Below are 23474 nucleotides of genomic sequence, written 5' to 3'. Positions count from 1 at the left end.
TCAGAGGAGGAAGTTCCATTAATGCTCAGCTCCAAACTGGTGGAAACTTCAGGAGAAGAGAGACATTGAAACAGAGTGAAAGAAGGATCAGAAGGGAAGCAGGCGAGAGAAAGAGATTAGGGCTGTTCTGAGACCCTACTTTCTCACCCTTCAGGTCTTCTGGGGAACCAGATTAGAAAAGAAGTCATGCTGGTATACTATGACCTTTGTCCCCTTTGAAAGCTCCATCCCTGGAAAACCCTGCTACTGTAGACATTCTTCCATCAGGCCAGTGCTTAGGGAGAGGAAGGAAGGGATGGTTGGAGTAGAGGAGAGAGGCAGTGTTTAGTGTTCAGTTGGTAGTTAATAAATGACTTAAATATTACAATCTGAATGGGGCATTTAATACAAATGAAATGAACCACTGGGATCAACATTTTAAAAAGTAAATTATATTCACCATATTCTTGGGTCTATGGATCTGGATCCATTCAATGTATAAAATCACTTAACTCCAATGCCCTGTCTAGAGCAAAGGCCCCCGATGTCACCAGTAAACCTAAGTCCTGGGTCTCTCTGGCAAGATCCTGCCTGGGTTTTCTCTGCTCCCACCTACCTACACCCCATGTCCTCCTTGTCCTCTGCTTTCCAGATCCTCATGCCTGGGAAATTTCTTTAAATTCTGTAAATCTGTTCCCTAAGAATTCCAGAATTCGTGCCAGGATCCCCTGGCAGAGCACTAACAGTCTGGAAGACTACAGACCTCCCTTCCCCTCTGTTGGCGGCTCACCAGGATGGGAGCAGAGCAGTCATGTGTGGCTTGAAAGAGCTCATCAGCGGCTCTGACACAGTCCTTGTCCCTTGAGGACCACTCCGGTCTTCTCCATCTGGAGCCTAAAGTGTCTAGCACATGGCATATTCTCAACAATTATTTGGTTAATAAATTGATAAATGAATGAACACATGACTGAATGATCAAATTTAAAGAACTAGAGACCAGCCCTGGCTGATGAGGCTCAATGGATTAAGATTACCGTGAGACACCATCTCACCACCCCGAGAAAGCAGAAGTGCGTCAGGCCTTTGCCTCGCTCCTTTCTGAACTGACTTTGCACAGCCTGAGTGCTGCTGCAGCTCTGTAAACTTGGTGTCAGCCCTGTTGGGGAGAGGGTAGACATGGGTCACAAAGAGACAATCCTCGCTGATTAAGTCCAATATTTAAGGAACATTCTGTGTCAGATGCTGTGCCACTAGATGCTAGGTACACAGAGTTGAAAGAGCTCCATCCTTGCCATTGAAGAATATCTAGGAAATTTAAGGGGAAAGACATAATTATAGGTAATGATTCAAGGAGGCACATGCTGTTATTAAGAAAAGAAGGGTGGTTTGGTGGAGAGAAAAATATGGTTAGTTGTGCCTAAGGGAGTAGAAAAGACTTCAAAGACAGCTGCTATTTAAAAACAAAAACTTTTATTTATTTATTTATTTATTTTGAGAGAGGGAGGGAGAGAGAGATTGATTTGTTGTTGTATTTACTTATTCATTCATTGATTGCTTCTTATACGTGTCCTGGCCAGAGATTAAACCTGCAACCTTGGTATATTGAGGTGACATTCTAACCAACTGAGCTACCTGGCCAGGGCAATAGCTGCTATTTATTGAGAACTGGTCATGTCCTAGACACTTGTGCTAAATGCTTTACATACTTACCTCACATGTTATTGAGAGCAATTTTATTAGGCATGTATTATCAAATCCATTTTATACATAAGGAACCAAGGCTCACCCCTCAGTCATCTATTCGTTCATTCAACAAATAATTCTTGAATGTAGGATATGTATTCGACTCTGTTTTATGCATTCAGGATTTGATAATGTCCTATAGAAGCTTATATTATAGTGGAGGGCACAGTCTATTGTTTGCCTGCTTATTAATTGTAAGAAGGTAAGATGTAATTTTAGATTATCAAATGCACTTTAAAGAAAGATGAGATAGGTTAAGGAGATATAGAGAATGTGACTTGGGGGTTGGGGTAGCTATTTTAAACAAAATTATTAGGGGAGGCTCCAGTAGAGAGGTGTTATTTGAACAGAAACCTGAATGAAGGTGAGGGAGTGAGCCATGTAACGATGTGGGGGGAACTCGTTCCATGTGGAGAAAGTAGCAGGTACAAAGTCTTGGCTGGATTCAAACCCAAGCCTGTTAAATCTCGAATTTTCCAACCACTAGGCTTTATTGTCAGATTTGGCTCTCAAAAGCTGAGAAGGCATTTTCAAGTGAAGAATGTAGGAAGGGCATTCTAAGCAGAGAAAGAATGAGAGAAGACCAAGTTCAGGATTCTGAGAAGTTCTGATCCTTGGCCAACAACAAGGTATTTTCACAGATCCTGGAAAAGAATCCTAATCACCAAAGTGACTTGAGTGATGGTCTCTTCCCAGTGTGAGGTTTAGAGACTTGTGAAGCCAAACAGCAGCACGTGCAGTTTGACCTCATCCCTGAGGCTCAGTGTGCTCATGGCATGGGGTCAGAGGACCTTGGACTGAGTTCTCTCTGACCACTGCAAGTAATAATTGTACTTGGAGCAACAAGCCTTAGAAGTCAGACAAACTAGGGTTTACTCCCTCTGACACCTTAGACCAAAGATCTATCCCGCAGATTTTGACCTCCGGGCCTTCCTTCCCTGAGGCAGAGTCTTCCTTCCCTGAGGTGGAGTCCCAGAGACACGCTGTGATGTGTGGCTCTGCTTCTTCCTAGCGCTGAGATTCTGGGAAAATTACTTAGTTTTCCCGAACTTCAGTCGTATTTAAATAAAGATGGTAATGTACAACCCCACGGGAGAACATGATGATTAAAGGAGATAATGTATAAAAGGCTCACCACAGGTCTGACACTGTCATCTCTGCTTAAAAGTCACACTGTCATGATAAATGTTAGATTTATTCACCTTTGACAAAACATGCAAACTGAATGGTTTTTCTCTTTGGCAAAATGGGGACATTAGTCCTTTTTTGTTTTGAACTATTGTGAGGACCAAATGACAGAGTCTTTCAGAGGAGCTTTGTAGACTGTAAAGTGCGACACAAACATGAGGGCTTCCTCTTTGTAATGTGCGTATGTGTGGACTTACAAGGTGTTAGTCATGAAGACCATATATGATCTTCCGGTTTGTTAGCTTGTTCACTCACGTATTGTTGAGTTCATATCCCAAGGGCCTGTCACTAAGGTGCTGGAGTTACCAAGGTAAGATAGACATGACCTCTAACATCAAGAGCAATCTAGAATGCCTGAACATTCTAGGAACATCTTCATATCTGGGTTCTTTTAGCTGCTCTTGGAGTATAATAAAATTCTTTAAAAAACAATGCAAAATACCTTTCTAACTTTACTTTGGCTCTTGAGTTATACTATACTTACTATACTTAAGATATTTTTTTAACCAGGAAAACAACTTAGCTCCTCACCCACTGACTTTCATTTTAAAAGTATACTAATGTTTTAGGGTTTACACATTAATTGTTCATTGAAAGCACAAAATCCCCCAAAAGATAGACAAGGGACTTCTGCTTGGCCTGTATTCATTTATTCACGAGTTTGTAGATGTGACACTAACAGACGATCGATCTCCTGCAGAAGACTAGTGTGTGGACCCAATGCCATTGAGGTCGAAATCCAGCCCATATGGAAGCTCCTTGTTAAACAGGTAACTACTAACGGTTTGTTTTTCTTTTTTGGGGGGTGGGAGGGAAGCTCCCATCCATTCCCATTCTTTACTTTTTTTGGTGGATATATGCGGATTTATTTTAAGGAGTCGGTTCACAACTGTGGGGCTTGCAGGCCTGAAATCTGTAGGGCAGGTGGAGTCCATGAGCGAGGGAAGAGTTGGTGTTGCAGTCTTGTGGCTGAAATGAGAAGGGCAGCTGGTAGGCGAGAAACTCAGGCAGGATTTCTGTGTTACTGTCTTGAGGAAGAATTCCTTCTCCCCTGGGAAATCTCAGTGTTTGCTCTTGAGGCCTTCAACTAATTTAATGAGGCCCACCCACATTATCAGGGCCAATCTCTTTTACTTATAGTCAACTGATTGTAAAGGTTAATCACATTTACAAAATGCCTTCACAGGGACAAGCAGTCCACTGTGAACAAACTGAGCACTGTAGCCTAGCCAAGTTTACACATAAAATGGACCATTACAAGAGCCTTTTTATCTTTTATTTTTTAAACAGCTTACTTTGGCTGTCTTTCCAAACATTCAGTTCTGTCTCTTCTTACCCCATCCTATACTTTTTACTTTCTACTGCTCAGGGGAATCCTAAGCAACATGTGGGTTCTTTGATGTGAGCAAAATCTGCATTTTATGTGAATTCTTTTTGTTGTTCCCCAACTGCCTTTAGCCTACGTTTTTCTTACCTATTGGGATTTCCCTTATTTAAAAAAAAAATATGTGTATATATTGTCCCAGAGTTTCTAACTGGTCCTTTTAAATAATCATTTGTTTTAAATTCAAATCTATTTTTTAAAATCAACTCCTATGTGATGGAAGAGTTCTATTTCATAATTTCCTGTTTGTTTTTGTTAAGTTTTTGATGGTGGTTATGGTAGGGGGGCAATGTTATGATTTCTATGATGTCTTTGAGGATTTTAGATGTTTTATTTAGGTCTTGTTTATATTTCTCTGCTGTTTCCATGTCCTGAGAGTGACTTCTTCCTTTATTAGCAGGGATTTAAATTAATTAATTAACTTACTTTTTTAGTATTTTCTTTGTATGCTTTGAAGTTACTTTATCTTTTTGCTAAACTCACCTCAAATAGGATTTTCCCCCTTCATTTTTGTCTCACCCTCCCTCTTTGATGGCTCTGCCCTTGCCATTTACTGGGGGTTCCCTCAGGTCCCCAGCTCAGAACTCAATCCATACTGGAGATGGGGCTCTGCCCTCTGGGGATCACCCTGTTAGATGCAGGCTCTGCACCAGGCTGGGGCTTAGAGAAGTTCACAATTGCACCACCAGCTCTGTTCTCTCCTACTTCATTCTCCACTGGTGAGCCACTGCTTGTTGTGACTTTCCTCAGCCTCTACTCTTGAGCAGAGGATCCCACTGCTACCCCTGTTTTTCCCTGCAAGCTTGGGTTCTATCCACTGCCACTCATGGGACACCTTCTGTCTTGTTTCCCCTAGACCTAAGCTTCCAGTGATCGTTCTTTGTCTTTGTCTGGAACCCAGTAGGCAGATCACATCAGCCCCCACTCAGTTGCATATTTCTAGTCTAGTTACAGTCCACAAAGATGGTCACTTCAGTTTTGAACATGGTCACATCTTTTATAAAATAAATTTTTTTGTTAGGCTTTTTCTCTTAGGGGTATAGCAAAATTGAGTGGAAGGTGCAGAGATTTCCCATATAACACACGTCCCCACAGAGATAGTCTTTGCCACTTCGGAAAAGCAGGCTGCTTTTCCAACTTCTTATTCAAGTACATTTTCAAATTGCCAGAGACTCTCCCAGGTGTCAGTTGGTGTATTTTCAAAGGAGTGCTGGTATTTTCTGGCACAAATTTACCAGGCCTTTAGTAGAAGAACACTGTTTTTTCACATTTGATTTCAAAAGAATATTGAATAAAGGCACTGCATTAATTATGATGGTGCCATTTCTTCTACAAGAAGTATTTAACCAATTTTCTACTGAGTTTGTATGAAACTGAAAATTGTATTATTATTAGTGCATAATCTACCATTAGAGCATTTTATGCCAAGCAAACAGAAAAGCTATAATTTGTAAGGAAAACCTGGTGCAATGGAAATAATAAGAACCATTAAAGAACAAAAACTCTTTTAATGTACAAAATATATCCGAGGGTTTAAGAAATTCTTAAGCTACAAGCTATTACCATATTAACTAGATATTAGTTCATTTTTAGGACTAAAATAAAAGTTTATTTAATAATTAGAGAATTATAGAAAGTAGAGGTAAGAGAGAACAGCACTGGTGTTAGGTATTTCATGTAATTCATAACCCCCATAAAGAGCCCTTCACCAAGACGACGGTCCTTGCTCGGCTCAGATGGGCTCTTCGATTCTCACGGCCTGTCTATGTCCTGAGACCATCCCATGCTCCCCCGCGTCAGGGTGCCCTCTCTGCTACCATTATCAACAGGGAAGTCTGTAGGATGAACGTGGGGAAATGAGGGAGTGAAAAAACTGGAGCATATTACCAAAAACTACCTGCTTGGATGGCCAGCTTTGAGGCTGGCAATACGTTCTGCTTGTGGTGTTTGCTTCAGGCTGGGATGAGACCTTTCTCTTCACCATTCTTCCTGTTCAAGGGAAGGCCTATGCTGGCTTGGCTGACTCTCAGGGGATCTTGTTAAGACCTGTGACATACCAGTGTGTTATTTTAAAAGGTGACCTGCATAAAAGTAGGTTCTTTAATTTTTATTGTACAATGTGACGGAACCTACAGTATGTGATACGTAAAGAGAAAAAAAAAAACACTGCAATAAAAATCTTCAAAATCGAAGTTGGATTTTAGAGTAACCTAAATCATGTTTCCTCAGCACTATGGGTAAATCTGTTTAAAAAGGTAAGTTGTTGGATTTTTTGATTGGTAACATATTTCTGAAAATTCAAAATAATAAGAGTGATCAGTCTGTGGCCATGGTTTTGAGTGCTTAAAATAATTTTGTTTCTACCACATTACATTCTTTGTGCTTGACATTGTCTCCACCAAAATTAATGGGGTTCTACACACATTCTTAAATATCAGAGGCTGTTGCGTGTTGTAAAATATGGGAAATGTCATTCTATAAAGAAATGATATCATCTCAATTGCTGCTGAGTTCCATGCAAGTGACCTAAATGTTATTTTTGTACCTGCAGGTTTTAAATCCATTTTATGTGTTCCAAGCCTTTACCTTAACTTTGTGGCTGTCTCAAGGTTACATAGAATACTCTGTGGCCATCATCATCTTGACTGTTCTCTCCATTGTCTTAAGTGTGTATGATCTGAGACAGGTAAGAGCTGAAATTGCCATTGGATGCTATTTGGTTTCTGTCTAGATAAGAAGCAAAATCTATGGCATTTCCATTGACAGCAAGGAGTTGCTTTGTTAAACATATGATATAACAAAGAAAAAGGCAAGGACTTACTAAATGTGAGATCTCAGGAAGAGGGCTTTAGGAATCCTAGGTAGATTTAAATGTCTTTGAAAACTCTGATTAGCAGCTGAAAGCTGCATTGAATACTATGTTTAGAGGGACTCTGAGGCTGGGTTTGAATATTATGGGAAAGAATGTTGTGATGGATTAACAATACCAGCCATAGTTTGAGGAGAATGATTGGCAACATCTTAAACATGTGTTTTAGCCAAGACTGTTTCAAGTTTGTAGTGATAGAAACCCAACTTGAACTAAATTAAGCAACTCATATAAGCCATTTTAGGGTTGTTTTCATTTGGGCATGAAAACATGGATAGATTCAGATCCCGTACTCAACAATGATTAGGAAGCTGTTTCTTTTCGTCTCTTCACCCTGCTTTACCAGAGTGCTCCTCACTGTGGTCTGTGGACTGCTGCTGGTCTGCAACCTCTTGGCTATGTGTCTGTGGTTCAGTTAGTACCACTGAACTCCACAGTAGGTGCTTATGAATATTTTATAATAATGTGATGTTGTCCCAACATTTTTCTATAAATTATGGTTTGAGAATTGTTTTTCTATACCTGGTCTTTATACCTAGATAGAGACTCTTTGCACAGTGGCCAAGGTGGCCATAGCAGTCTCCGTACGCTCTCTTCAGGGCTCATGATCTCAGATGAAGAGAAGATGTTTTTTACTAAAGTCCATGTCAATGTCCCCCCAAAGACCTTGGCTGGGGCAGCTGGAAGCAGAAGATAGCAGTGTCAGATACTTTCATCTGCCTCCAAACCCTCTTTCTTTGAACTCTTTTAATTCAGTGTTTCAATCCATGTTCCTTCATGTGGTAAGATATGCTGCTTTTCTTTGTGACTAAATGTTCTCCGACTGTGGACTCCAATTTAGTTTCCACTAGGTGTTTTATGTTTTCCATGAAAGCACATTCTTAATAGGAACATGGTTTTCTGAGAGCTTCACAGTTCCCTTCGCTCCTGAAGCCCCTCTCGAGCTATCCTGCTAATTCCCAGATTCCTGTGCAATGCAAATCCTTCTCATTGGTGATAGTAAGTTCATGACTTATAACCTTTCCCCCTCTCTTGCTACCTTTGTTCATCTTATAGCCATCTAAAATCTTCCTTTAAAAAAAGGCTTATATAGGACATAACAACACATCCTGAAAGAGTGTTTAGCTGAATATCTTATAATTCCATAGCCCCTCTAACTCTCAGACTTCTGCCACATCTTTTGAGAAAATGCTCTACTACTTTGCTTAGAACTCATCAGACTGAATCATGAGGCAACTCCAAAGGAATGTCTGACTGTATCTGTTGAACATGCTGAAAGCCTGACTGTAGAATTGCTCTTTAGATGAGGTGAGCAATGGTACTTGTGTCAGCCTGCCAATGCTGTGGAACTGTTGGAACCATCCAGTCTCAAACCTCAGTCTTCTTAGAGAAGAGGAAACGAAGGTACAGGGAAGTTGTCCAGATCATAAAGTGTGTTGGTGACAGACTCAGAGCTTCTGGCCTCTCCTGAAATGGAATTCTACTGTATGTGCATTATTTCCTTAGCAGAAAGCTCTTTCCAAAGTAGCTCGATGGCTGGGGTTCAAGTCAAACATAAGTGTGAGAGGAGAGATGAGTCCTAGCTGTTGGCAAGGTAAACTCTGACCACATGTTAGGAAGGCAGACACGGGGGTGTTTAAACAAGCCTAACTGAAAGAAACCTTATTCCCACTCTATTTCAGTTACTCGATAAATATTAGATCTCATATTGGCTTTTTATCTGGTGTTCTATCCTACAAATGTTGAGTTATTAAGTGTTTGATGAGAAATAAAAGGAAGTCAATATATTTAAAGAGTTAGAAACAGGCACTAAAAATGAAAGGTAAATGAATGGAGCCAGTTTAACCTAGACAGTGAGGACTAGAGGGCTTTGCTTTGGTCAATTATTTGTTTGTTTGTTTCCTTTTTTGAAAGAGCAACTGAGTGTTTTTGTTCATGAAATAATTTAAATCACAAAAATATTAACAGTGTCCAGTAACCTCCCTTTGAGGATCACAAATCCTTTCTGTCTGGCTATCAAGTCAGGGAGCAGAGCGACTGCCCTGGTGAATGCTGAACATTGGAGCAAAAGCATGGAAACAGACACCGGGACAATACAGGGGGTGTCCTGCATTGTCCCGGATTGGACACGTTTTACTCAGCCACTGTGGGAAATTATAGTGTCCCACACTTTCACCTTTGTCGTTTGATAAAGGTATATAATGTGAAATTTGAAATCCACAAATCAAATTTCTAGCTGCTGGTTTTTTGAGAAATCTTTGCTTTAATAGAATATCTCATTTGATATCTGCAAGTCGTTCATATGCTTTCCAGCATAAGTCAAACCTCAGTCCACACAGTACTTCCACCCATGTGTTTTATTCTGTTGGGAAGACATGTGCACACCATCACCAAAATATATGATCACACACCATCTCAGGGTCCTGAGAAAAAGTACAGAACACTCTGAGAACTACTGGCAGGGAGATGTTAATCTAGTCAAGTTAAAAATCTGCCCCTTCCCCTCCTATTTGTGTTACTTGATACTATTTGACACTTTAATAATCAGCTTCCTTCTCTATAAGTTTGTAAGTGTGTGTGTGTGTGTGTGTGTGTGTGTGCATGTTTGATGTTATAGCTGCAACTTATGTGCCCAATACATTGTGGGCACTTGCCAAATGTTAGTTCATGCTATCATGGATGTTGCTGTTGCTATTCACATTATTATTCCCAGAGTGGAGAAAGTAAGTGATGAAAAGATGAGAGGATGCACAGGGATTGAAGGAAGAGCCCGACACATAACTTGAACAAGAAAGCACCATGTGACAGGGCTCCTAATGACCAGTGACTCATTCATTGTGTGACTCTGGACTCTCCTCTCCTGCTTGGGCTCACTTTTCTCCACTGTGAATGGGGGAGGCTAACCTCTTTTTCTTTAGGTCCCACTGCTTTAGGACTATCACTTTTCCACAGCCACCAATAAGGAATTCAAAAATAGAATCCTTGAAAACTTTAAAACAATACTAAGAAACTTTCTGGCCACTGGAAGTTTGGAAGCAAGTGTTGCAGACTTGAATCAATTACTGTAGGGCCCTATTAGACACTGAACTGACCATCCAGTTAAACTACTCAATCAGGATTTGTGCACATAATAGAAATCTACTTAAACTGCCTTAACCACAAAAAGCATATATATTATAAATATGTATCAGTAGCTCATGGAGCCCAAGTACAGAGGGACTTTACCAAAGGCCAAACGCAAGAACTTGGGTAACTCCCTCCAGCCTCCAAGTCTATAACAAGGCATGAAGTACACATATTTGGGGGAAAGTGCTCTACCTTCATTCCTCTTCTCTGAAAACTGAGTGCACCCAGAGCTGTGGCAGCCTGCAACTAGTTTGTTCCACATGGCTCTGTCTCTCTACTGCCACAGTTTATTGGTGCCAAGGGCACTTGAACCAGTGAAATCCAATCCATCAACAGGAGTGAGGCCAACATATCTTTGTGCCTAAGATCTTAAAATAAGAGCTTAAAGCTGCTGCTCATACCCTCTTAAGACCAGGATCTGAGAACTAATGTATAGCCAGGACCAGGGTGGCCATACTTGTTCCCTGGGTATGGACCAGCAGAGAAAAAACTTTGGCACAGAAAGAGCAAAAGAATGAACCAAATATGCAGTGAGACACAGAGATGGGCAATTCGAAGTCCAGCAAAGACAAAAAGAGTAACCTGGGCCTCATGGCGTTTCTTGCTCCTATTCAGAGCCCTCGGGAGACTTGACTGCACCTTCCACCTTAGGTTCCTAAAACATCCTTGCATCCTCACAAATTCTCACCTTCTGCCTAAACCAGATTAATAAGTTTCTGTTACAATCAATGAATCCCAAGCAAATGATCCCTTATGCCCCCTAGAATGTTCCTATATATTTCCTCTGAGTTAAATGCTGTCTTGGTCCTACACATTTCCCATCTCTGTATGTGACAAACTTTAGTCTCTCCTTGAAAATCCTTTTACAGTGTCCATTCCTTCATTTGGAGCTCAAGTCTACCTTTCTTTAATGAAACCAAAAATAAATATAGAAATTTATGTGTAAGAGTTAGGGCAAGGGGTGTAGAAAAAATAGGCTTGATTCTATACTCTAGAAAGCCAAGTTTTAGTGAGAGAATTACTTGAGATTTCCTGAGTTTTTGATCTATTAAATCAAAATATCCAGGGTAATAACAGGAATCTTCACTTTTTAACTGTTTTATAACAGATGATTTTTATGTATTCCAAAGGTTTAAGAGCTATTGTTTTAGTGGGATCCACAAAAAGACAAATTCAAGCATTGAGATCTCAAATACATCTATCAATTTATTTATTTATCTATCTATTTAATCATCACCTGAACATATTTATTCATTGTTTTTACTCTATAAAATACACAGAAATGCAAGTTTTTATGGAGATTAATTTATGTATTCATTAATTTCTTTTACTAAAGGAGGATCTTACTATGGACATTAATTTGGAAGTTGCATTTTTTTCTACTTTACAACATACAAAATGGCCATTCACCAAGTAAGCAAATACTTCTAGATGATGTTTAAAAATAATGATGTAATATTCCATGGTAGCATAATTTATTCAACCATTCTCTTATTTATGAAAAATAATGAGTTTCCTCTTTAATTTTTCCCCACAAATATTTTGAATTAAACATAACTACTATTTAGGTGTGTCCTTATATATTAATGTTTATAGTTTAGCCCAGTTGCTAAATCCAAAATATGTATATTTTGTATGCTAATAGATATGATATTATTTTCCACAAATTAAATAATTTCTTCTCCTTTCAGAAATATATGAGAGTATTCATTTCCCCGATCTTCACCAGCATTTGATGTTATATGTTGATATTAAAAATTTTTCAATCTAATATGCTTTTAAAAAATTATCTCATTGATGTTTTAATTTACATTTCCCTAATTACTAGTGAAAAGATATACTTTTCTTTATCTAATAACAATTCATATATTTTCTATTTACTGCCTCTTTATATCCATCATGTACATGGAAAAAACATTTTTTTAAAAAGACTTTATTTATGTATTTTTAGAGAGAGGGGAAGGGAGAGAGGAAGAGAGGGAGAGAAACATCAATGTGTGCTTGCCTCTCACACAGCCCCATCTGAGACCCTGGCCTGCAACCCAGGAATGTGCCCTGACTGGGAATCAAACCAGCAGCCCCTCGGCTGGCAGACTGGCACTCAGTCCACTGAGCCAAACCAGTCAGGGTGAAAATTTTATTTTTCAGTCTTCTTTTCTTTTCTTGACCTTGATGTTTGTCAGATATTTAAAATGTGTCTAATCAAATATATTTCTCTTTTCTGTTTTTTGTATTTCTCTTTTCTGTTTTTTTTTATATTTACAAGAGAGAAATATATTTCTCTTATGGTTTCTGGTTTTCCTGATCTGCTTCTACATGTGTCCTCTTCCACAATCTTTTTCTATTTGTAACTTTTAAAATATTTATTTTCAAATCCTTTTTAAAAGGATTTTAAACATATAAGATCTACATTTTAACAGAATTCCAAAATGCCTGTCCTCAAAATACTGACTAACATGGGATCTGCAGAATTGATGGCAGTATTGCAAAAGATTTTTTTAAGAAGCAGACACTAATCCTATTAGCAGTTAGTATTTATTAATAGAAGCTTATCCAACCTATCCTGTAAAGCATCTTGTGACACTATACAAAATGGGCCAGCTTCCTGAAACTGTATCTTTGCAGTTTAAATCACAAATCCTCAATAGTCAATATCTACTTAGCACTTCATGGTTTGCAATGGCTCCCACATCTGTAATGTTTGTGCTGGGTGGGGCACGGCAAACAAAAATGATATGCACACAATTGTTCTGTCTCCCAACACCTGAAAGGGAAGGATGGGGATTCAGAGAGGTGAAGTGCCATGCTCATGCCCAGGATCTTAGCCACAAGTTTCCTGAGTCCAGGTCAAGAACAGCAAACTGTCCTGGAACAGAATGCGGGTCTGGCTGCCTGCTGCTATGAAAGCCAAAACTCCAGAGGCAGGTGCTGTTGTAAAGGAAAGTGGTTTATTTTCAGGTGCCTCCCACCTGGAAGATGGGGGAGTCTTGTCTCGAAGCCCATTTCTACCTCTGAATGGAGGCAGAGGTTTTTATAAGGAGGGAGAGAGGAACAGAACAAAGAGATCAAGGGAGGGGGTTGAAAGTTCTCTACGTGCAGATGAGCACAGTCTACTCCGATAAGGCAAGTGACAGCCCTGTGTGCAGCATCCTGGGTTCACGTCACCCTGGCCCCGTGGATGAAGGTCCCCAAATCTCCTGGAGCTGGCATGCCTTGCCTGAAGGTCAGAGTCTATATTCTTTGAGGTTACTTCCTAGGATTCTCATACAAACATGCTGTGTATCTACAAGCTACATATTAGAGTCAGCAGTTACAGAAACAATGTCAAAAGAATGGTGGGGTGGGTTACAATTTCCCACAGTTGCAATATTCCATTGTTCCAGTCCCATTGAGCACAATTTCAAAGAGACCCATGAGCTTCCTTGGGATCATAAATGATTGTTTGATAATTCTATAACAAAGAGCAGATTTGGAGAAGGATGTTGGTAGGAATGAAGGAGTGTGTGCTTCCATCCCCTACCATGCTAAACAAATACGTGCTTTTTAAAATTATAAGGAGGGAAGCGTTGACAGGAGTGGAATAAAATATCTTCCTGCATCTCATGTAGCCCTGAATCAGTCTGCACAGAGAGATCTTATCTTGTCTAAGCCAGAAACACCCTGTGTAGTCCCTCTCTAACAAGTTTGGTGCAAGTTTGAATGTAGACCTTGGCACTCAACTGTATTTCCATTGAACTGTATCGCATACTCCATTGCTGGCTCCACGGGTGGCTGCTAGAAATAGCACCAAGAGTATCCAACCCATTCTGTGTCATTCAGGACAGAGCCAGGCTCAAGAGACACCTGACCTTGTTCCTCATCTCTGGAGGAAATCTGGCCACAGCAAACACAAGGAAGCACAACAACAAATGCCAAATAATAACACTATGAAAATTAGTCTTGGACACTGATTCTGGTCCTACTGAACAGGGTTGAGAGAAGCAGAGGGGGCCTAGTGAAAATCAGGCAGCGAGCTTCAATATCAGGCAAGCATCACAACACTTGCTTTCTCCTAGCTGGTTGGTTGTCATAGAAACCTGTGTTTGTAGAGCTTCTGAGTACATTAGTTCAAAGACGATGCTTACGTTATCCTATTCCAATATTGCTGGAGAAGTAGAACAATTCAGTTCTATTAAAGAAATATTTTCTGAGGGCCTACTGTGTGATAAACCTCAGGGGATACATAGGTAGACACCTGGTTCCTTCTTTGAAGCGCCTGACCGGCAGGGGAGTGCTGACAAGGAGACAGCTGTAATGGAATGTGATCAGCACACTAATACAGGTGGGACCACAGAGAGCAGAGCAATCCCTCCTTCCTGGGGACATTAGGGACTGTCAGAGTAGAGGTGGCATTGGAGCAGGGCTTCATGTGAAGGATTAGCAAGAGTCTGCTGGTAGAAAACTGTGGTGGACATGCTAGGGAATAGCTTGAGCAAAGTCACAGAAGCAAGGCAGATTGTAAAGAAGGCTAAGTCTGATAAACAAATCCAGCTTCATGCCATAATGAGTATTGAGAATTACAGTCAAGCATTCTTAACTTGTACTTCATCACTTTCAAATGTGTTCATTATTATCCTCTTAAGCTAGGTTGAAGTTGTCATGGCATTGAATAAAAGGGTTTGCTAAGCAAGAAAATAACAAGAAATTTCTCATGAAGGATGTTTACCTTCTTAAAGTAAAAAGAGCTGTTTCCAAGCACTTTAGGAAAACGTATTCATCAATAGAAAAGGCTTTAGAGCCAGATGAACTGGGTTTGATTGTCATTCTTAATACTTAGTAAGTATATGATTGTGGGTAAGTTACTTGAACATTTTCAAACCCCTGTTTTTTCTGCTTTTGTTTTGTTATATGTACATTGAAGATAATAACATTTCTTTCTAGGATTACTTTAAAAATTAAAAAAATCAATCAGTATATTCCAAGTGCTTATAGTAGTGCCTGGCACAAAGTAGTCATATAACAGGTTTTAAACTTTCAAAAAAGAATGATAATTCGAGTCATTTTATTACCCTGGGTATTTCTTCTATGAAGTCTTGGAGGTTTTTAATAAAAGTCTGATATGCACAATCAATCAACATAATGCCATTTTAGAGCTTGAAGGGAACTGGAAAATGATCCAATTTAATTTGTCGACAGAAGAAACAACTAACTTCCAAGGTGAAATTTCTGGTATCTGGTACATAGCTGGTTAGTGGGGAAGCCTGAGCCGCACCCCAGGAATCCTGACGGAACCCGCTGCTTCTGCTGCAGCAGCACTGCCGACTTCCTCACTGTTGTCCGTCACTAGAGTGAATGTCCCGGCAGGCCAGCCTCAGGAAGGCACGTTAGGGCATGAGTATGTGCCTAATGGTAATATCACTCCTTCCACTCAATTGGTCTAAATGATTGAAGTTTAGCTTTTCATGCAAAACTGAAATAAATAATAAATCGTTCTATATAAATATTAACACAGAATTCATTATGTTCTCTCAAGAGGAGAGTTGCATAATTATGTATAATGCTTGTCTTAGCCTGGTGACATTTGTAGTGTTAAAAATCATCCCCAGAACAGATAAAAATAATTTACTCTAACATCTAAAAGGAAAAAGTTTATATTTGAATTAGCTCAAACTGTGTTTAAGTCCTGTTGACAGTATTCAGACCTCTTCTACCTAGAGGTACCCAAGTAACTGACACCTACAGAGATGGGCAGTGCCTTCCAAGGCCCCCGCTGGGGCAGCAACCCACTCCCTCCAGCTGACAGCACCACGGTCGGTGTGGGGAACTGTGTGAACAACACAGTCCTTTCACCTCTGCCTTCCTATCTCTTGAGCTGTCCTAGGAGAAGCTGCCTCCACTTCTCCAGGATGCTTCCATTTCCTCTGCTTTGCACAGGGTCATATCTCAACGAATTCCACCTCAAGCAAATTTTTCCAGCTGGTATACTCAGATAACTGTTTTTCTGACAATGTATTAATCATTAACACTCTTTGAGCTCTTACCATAGTAGTCAGTACCATCCAATGGGATAATTAAGATGAAAATTAACTAACTAAAAGAACTCAATAAAAGAAATACAGCTATCTCCACTTTCAGATGCAGAAAAAGGCATTAAACAAACTACAGAACTCCTAAGTGGAAGCATCAGGATACTAGCAGAGTGGTGTGACTCCACTCTGCAGATTTACCCAACATGAAAATCCACCAGGTCACAAAGGAAGGGATGCCTGTTCCACATGTAGTCAAAACACAACCTGAATCTTCACAGACTCTCACAATAGCATGTCACTTGCAAATCACATTCAGCTTTGTTGTTTTACAGGCAGGGGAAGAGAGGCACGGGGTGGGGGGGAAGTGACCTGTGTGTGATCTCACTCTTCCCCAGCCTAACCCAACATCCTCCAGGAGTGAAGCCTCTGTGCTTTAGCTCAGGTCCCTGGGGGCTCTGGCTGTGCATTATTTTTCCTTGGATTGAAATGGCATTAAACCAATGAACACATCTTCTTCTGCAAATAGGGGGCTCCCTATAAAGTAGGGGTTGGAGAAGGGAAGCAGGAGCATCGAAAGTGGAACTTGAGTCTTTGCTCAGAATCAGTTTGCCATTTACTGTTTTGAGATCATGTGGATTTACAGTTATGGACTGTCTAACATTTAAATGTTGACTTTCAATTGATAGCAATCAGTGAAGCTGCACAGCCTCGTGGAGGATCACAACAAAGTCCAGGTTACGATCACTGTAAAGGGCAAAGGTAAGATATATGTATTCTGCTGTCTTTAGCATCCTAATATTTCAGGGTGCATTTCATCTCATTTATTGCTATTAGTCCATGAGACACAGGCTTTGCTGATTGAACCCAGGACTGGGGCTAAGGTGAGGCAAACAGGGCTTCTGAGATGAAAAGTTAAGAAGACGAGATCAGGCAAAGGCTGACCTATACCTGTAGGAATCCTGAGAATGAGGACTTTGTTGAATTTTGTACCCTACATACCTCGCATGGCTTATCCTCATCTCAGCCTTGATTAAAACATTGTCACGCAGTGTGTGAGTTACTTCAAATTTCCTCTACCCTCCATATTTCACTCATTTGAATGTTACTGGGTAAGCCTTCTTATGGCTTTTTGATCTCCCTAACTAACTATACCAAACAGACCCTGTATTATACATTTTGATCTGTTATCCAGAATGCAAGCTTGAGTGAGGCTTGTAGATGGCTAGTTGGACACTGGCATTTGTTCTTGCCATAGCCTGGGGGACGGGAGGTGGTCATGGCTCTCTGTGAGCAATGAGGAGCTGTACCCCAAGGCAGCAAACATTTCACATCAGGTTTTATTCAAAGGCCTGAGTGTGCCACAGTGGGTCAGGAACTCAGCCAAAGAGAGTAAGCGGCAGCAGAGGGGCAGTCTTCCGCTGAACAAGGTCCTGGAGTGTCTTCTGAGGGCAGAGCACTGTCCCAGGTACTAGGGTCAAGGTGGGGTCTTATTGCTGAGCTAATCCTTTGCTATGGCCCAGGAATCAATTCCCTGACCCTGGTTTCTGGGAATCAGGTTGAGTGGGGCAGATGAGCACTCAGGGCAGTCATTGCCAACAGGTTGACAAGACTTTTCAGTCACTTTCATTTTAAAGTAAACACAGGAAAAGCTCAGATAGTCATGAAAACTGTGCTGTTGTGTAGGTTTGCGGGAGCTGGAATCCCATCTCTTGGTTCCTGGAGACGTCCTTATTCTCCCAGGAAAGCTTTCGTTGCCTTGTGATGCTGTTCTGATTGAAGGAAGCTGTGTGGTGAATGAAGGCATGCTCACAGGTAGGCAGTTGCCATGGAGCTTCTTCTTTCCTGTCCAAAATCTAGGCCAAGTATTAGCAAAGCAGATCAGTGTACACTTACCTGCTTATACCAGGCCCAGGGTAAGGTATAGAGAGATGGGTGAAGGAGACACAACATATATAAATAGGAAACATGTAACAATGAAAGAATCAAGCCTGATGGGTAGGGCAAATAGGGTGTTTGGGGTTCTGAGGAGAGTGGGACCCCTGCACTAGCTGGTGCACAATCTCTTTATAAGTAAGAGAATGGTTTTTATTTTTATCCAAACAAAACAGCTTAAGCCTACCAACTCTCACAGCTGTCAGAGTGCAGAGTGCATCCAGCCTGCTCTCTGTGGGTGGAAACCTGAGTCCTAGGGGTCCCTGAGAAGGAGACTGGGTTGACACTCTGGGAAAAGTGGTACAACAGTTCTGTTCTCTAGAATGTTGTTTCTGGGTGACCTCACCTAGCAGAGAGCCAGTTTTCTAGTTATGGTTTAAACTGTCCTTGTTCTCATTCCTACTTGTAAAATCCAATGGGATTTGTGTAATTAGTAAGGCACCATTTGCAAAATATTCTTTAGGCAAAATGATGACAACAACAACAACAACAACGACAACAACAACAACAACACAGGACACCCTAATGACAGAAGAGACTATACAGCAACACAGAAATAGAAACTATTTGTCTTTTGTGTTTACAAATTGTTGCATTTTTCTGTTTCCAAATAGCTGAAGACAGGAACACACACACACACACACACACACACACACACTCCTTTTAATATCACCTAAATGTAAAGGCAGTCATTATCTACCCCTAAATTGTTCAACACAAGCAGATTTCACATTAAAAATGGGTCTGCTTAATTTAAAATTGAGACAAGAAAATGTGGTAAACATAAATATGTTCAGTGTAATTGCAAAATACCCCTTTAATGTGCTGAAATCTAACTTTCTTATAATGACAGTGATGAGGATCTGCATACTAATCATATCCTTCATCCAGAGTGTTGCCATAGCACCCAGTGTGCAAACCTCCAGCCTGAGAAGAACTGTCCTCCTCACTTGAAGGCAATGACTGTCTCATGTTTCCCAGAAGCCTGACAGTGAAGAGGCTGCTCTCATTGGGGCAGAGGGTACGGTTTGAGAAAACAGGCAGGACTGGAAGCAGTATTTGCTCACCTGAGTCTGACTCAGGTGCATAGTTCTTGCCTTGATTCTGGGGAAAACTCAGAGAGTTCCAGAGAAGTAGAAATGGTAAACAAGACTCTTTTTCAACAAATGTGCAAAATTGACCTAAAATGAACTTAAAGCATAAATGGCCTTTTCTAGGGGTGTTCCTGGAAAAATAAAGTCACCAGAATTAATGTCTATGTCACCTAAGTACTGATAAAAGTCAATTTCAGAGACAGACACACAAAACAGAAATATTTCTTTCTTATTCATTTCTTGAGATCTAAGTACCACCAGGCTCTGAATACTTGATTTCACAGCCTACGTAGATCCTTCCGCTCATGCACACGTTTGTGAAAAGGACCCTAACTGAAAAAACAGATGAGGGTTTGATTCCTAAAACTGAAAACATATTCTTAGAGCATTAGCCTACAAATGTGACTCAGGTATTTTTCCTCCATATGCATAATAGACCTTTACATATAGAGAAGCCTTTAATTATGTAAGAACTAGAACGGCAAATACTCCTAGTATCTATGTAGCAGTTTACATGTTACAAATAACTTTTATATCTCAATTGTAGCAGAAGACAAATTACAGTAGGAGCTATTATAATACTCAATTTACAGATGAGGGAATTAAAATGAAAAGGGGCCAGGGCTGCTCAGCTAGCAAGTGAGAGAATTAGAACAAGAGGTGACATTTGGGACCACAGGAGTGAAGAGCATGGTTCTAAGGGGAGTGACACAGTGCTGTCATGTTTTGTGCCTCATCTCCTTTTTCTTGCCACTGGGTATTCCTATTCATAGCATGTACTTGTCGCACAGTCTTCCTCCTCCTCATCTCCTTAGCCTCGTTCTATTGCATAGTCTATTGCTCGACTATGCAAGAAGCTCCACTTTTTCTTATGACTACATTTCATTTTTATGTTGGCTCCAAGTATCACCACCCTTGGAAGCATGCAGTGTGAAGTGGCTGGTATAAGTCGGACAGCTATCCCCGCCGATGTGCAGGTCCTCCAGGTCTGGCCTGGCTGCCTGATGTGTGCAAGGCATACGGAGGGGGTTCTGGAGAAGGGCAGCCCTTCTTTCTGGTGCCCCACTTCACTCTGCCCTTGGGCAATGAAGCAGGCCTTTGTACCTGGAGAAGGAGGCAGAACCAGGTGCCTTTGGCTCTCAGCTTCCCCAAACTTCCCGATTGTTTCTACATCCTACTTTGGTGCAGGCCCCTTGTCTCAAGGACACACAATATTTGAGTTTCCTTTGGTTCCTTTCAACTACTGACCCAGGGATTTCTAGTTAGCTATAAAAGTAGTAGAAGAAGGGTGTGGTGAATGGGATGGCTTTGTTTTTACTCTCAAGAAGTCTCTAAAATTCATGATTAAACTTATGAATAACTTTTGAAACCCAAAAGCTAGTTTTCAGCTCCTCTGTCTTTTTTAAATTCCTCCTAAGGCACTGATCTCTTTCAAGATCTAGCTCCTCACAAGTTGATCAATTGGCAAAAAGGAATAGCATAGGGGAAATTCTATTATTATTTTGAAGTTTTCTCTTGGCACAATAGCTAAGTATACTTAGTTCTTATATGTATTAGACACTGTGTGTATATATATATATATATACACACATATATATTATATATAATATATATACAATATATTATATATATATATAATTTCTTTCAATCCACAAGCCTATAAAGGTATGAGAACATAAAGCCCAGAGAGGGTAAGTAATTTACCTAAGGTCACACAGCTTAAAAGTAGTCAAGCTGAGATTTGAATCTATTTGTTTTTTCATTCATTCATTCATTCATTCATTCATTCATTCGTTTATTCATTCCACACATGTTTTGTTAGTCCTTACTTTGGAGCAGACACTCTACTGGATGAACAAGGCAGATAAGATTTCTGTTCCCATGAAGCTGACATTATAGTGGGGATACAGAAGATATGAAAATAAGTCAATGACATAAGCTTCCAACAGTTTTAAGTTCTATCAAAAAAATAAAACACTTGAACCAGGGCATGTTAACCTCAGAACCTATTCTTATGATTACTGGCTCCTCATTCTCTCAGGGACAATTGTGGGTGAGGGGGGTAGTAGTCCCTCTGCCACCATCTCCTTCCTTCTCCCTCTTCGTTGTAGAATTACTGATTTATTTGGAATGTGCTTGTGGAAAGTATGCCTCAAGTTGGAACCTAGGAATTTCCCTAGGCAGTTAGTTCACATTTATACCCTGTCAAATAAGCTCATAATCAGTTGATAGGTCAGGTCTTCTCTCTTCTTTCTTCCTTTTCTCCTCTCATCCTTTTTTCCTTTTCTTTTTAAAATGTCTTTAGTAGTTTATTTTTATTGTATTTTTTCCATTACTGATTATCCCTCTATACCCTCTTCCACCTCCCCATCCTGCCTGCCCCTCTACAGTTACCGCACTGTTGTCCATGGCCATGAGTTCTTTTCCTTCCTTTTCTTTCATTCACTCTTTTGCTTATCCATTAACTCTACAAAGGTTCGGCAATGCCTACTATGTGTTGGGCACTGTGTTGTGTGCTGAAGTCAGCAAGACAAATGAGGAATAGTCCTTGACCTCAAACAGTTTATAGCCTAACAGTCCCAGAAATATAAATAAACAAGGACATGGCGTTTCAAACGCTGTCATTATGCAGAGGCATGTGGCTCACTGGGGACAAAGGAGAGAATCTCCCTTTCACAGTAGACAGGACCTCCAGGTCCTGAAAGCAAACTGAAGAGTTGATGGTGAGTATAACTTCCTTTTGAAATCCTCTCTAGCCTACTTATACTTCCAAACTTTTGTAGAAGAGTCCATTCTTTCTTGGGATCCCAAGAAAGTCCAAGCATGAAACTCCTTATTAATATGTGAATAGGGTAAAAGAGACTTAAAATTCATCAGTACTCTGCAACACTGTCTCCAGTGACTTCCATCTCTGGTGATTGAATAGCTGCTTGTTTCTAATACTGTTGGTTGTGTGTGCAGAAACTATTCATTAGTACTAGTTTAATTATAAATCATGGATTAATATTCTCTCATAAAGGCAGAACAACATTTGCAATTATCTATAAGTATCTGCCTTTACAAAGGCTGATTTAAAAGCAATGTGGCATAGTAATTTGGAGATTTGCCAAGAGATTCTATCCCTTTTACAAAGCCATTTAGAATTCAATTGATAAACCTACAAGATAGATGAATACCATACTTGTTCTGATGAAAATGACAAGAATAGTGCTTAGATAAAGGAATTTTCTGAAGAATATTCAGGATCAATAATAAAAATTTTATAGCTTCTTGTACCTTAGGATGTAAAAAATGTACCATGGTAGAAAACTAGTTTTTGAATAACCAATCATAAAAAAACCTGGGTAATTTTTTTCTAATCCAGCACTCAGCAAAAATAGGTATTTTGAACCTATTACACACCAGTAATGAGAATGAGGAATATAAAAAGTTATACATGTTAAAACCCCTGCCCTCAGTTATTACCTAGAGGGAGTGATAGAACCTAAAGTTGCATGACTAGAATCAATATAATAGTACTTTCAAATTAGACGTAGGACATGCTTTCTTGCTAATTAAACATTTAGCACAAGACTGGTGGAATTTAAATTCATTCTTGTGCTTTTTAAATCTGGGAGCCAGGAAGCATTATTAACATTTTTATTTTGTGCCCCGAATGTATCTTTTTTGACCCCTGAGCTAATTGTCCTTGTACATTGAATAGCCTTCCTTCCAGCCTTCAGAGAAAGGAGAGGAATGGCACTGGCAAAGCCTAGGAGTCAGTAAAGATAGGATGTGCGAGTGGCCTTGGGTAGCTGGAGTTCGGTTGGAAATAGCAGCCAGTAATGCTCAGATGTGGTGGCTTTGACAATCTAGCAAGGGAGTTGAAGTTTATTAGTGATGGCAATGGAAAAGCCTATGGAGTTTTGAGAAAAAAATAAAATGATAAAAGGGGTCTTTGATAGCCTTCATCTAGAAGTAGTGTGGGATGAGCAAAGGGAAGGGGCTGGAGTGGAGAGACCAGAGCAAAGGTCTGACATAATAGGAAAAAGTCCCTCTTTATATGTATAGAGATATAAATCTCTCTATATATATTGTATATATTTATATATTTCATATAAATATTTATATAAATTCATACATTATATACATTTATAATGTATTACATATAA

At 40.0% G+C, this 23474-nt stretch overlaps 1 protein-coding gene across 1 annotated transcript in view; it reads left to right on the top strand.

Annotated features, from left to right (window-relative positions):
• Nucleotides 1–23474, top strand: part of ATP13A5 (ATPase 13A5) — a 97951-nt gene that overhangs the window by 20810 nt on the left and 53667 nt on the right. The window contains exons 6-9 of the mRNA XM_045851880.1: nt 3611–3680; nt 6846–6980; nt 16984–17056; nt 17981–18109. Of these exons, the coding sequence (XP_045707836.1) occupies nt 3611–3680; nt 6846–6980; nt 16984–17056; nt 17981–18109 (407 nt within the window). The remainder of the gene's footprint in view (nt 1–3610; nt 3681–6845; nt 6981–16983; nt 17057–17980; nt 18110–23474) is intronic.

This window comes from Phyllostomus hastatus, unplaced genomic scaffold (assembly GCF_019186645.2).
Source record: "Phyllostomus hastatus isolate PE091 unplaced genomic scaffold, TTU_PhHast_1.1 phas_contig_86, whole genome shotgun sequence".
Classification (NCBI taxonomy): Eukaryota; Metazoa; Chordata; class Mammalia; order Chiroptera; family Phyllostomidae; genus Phyllostomus; species Phyllostomus hastatus.
This window is presented reverse-complemented; position numbering and strand designations above follow the sequence as displayed.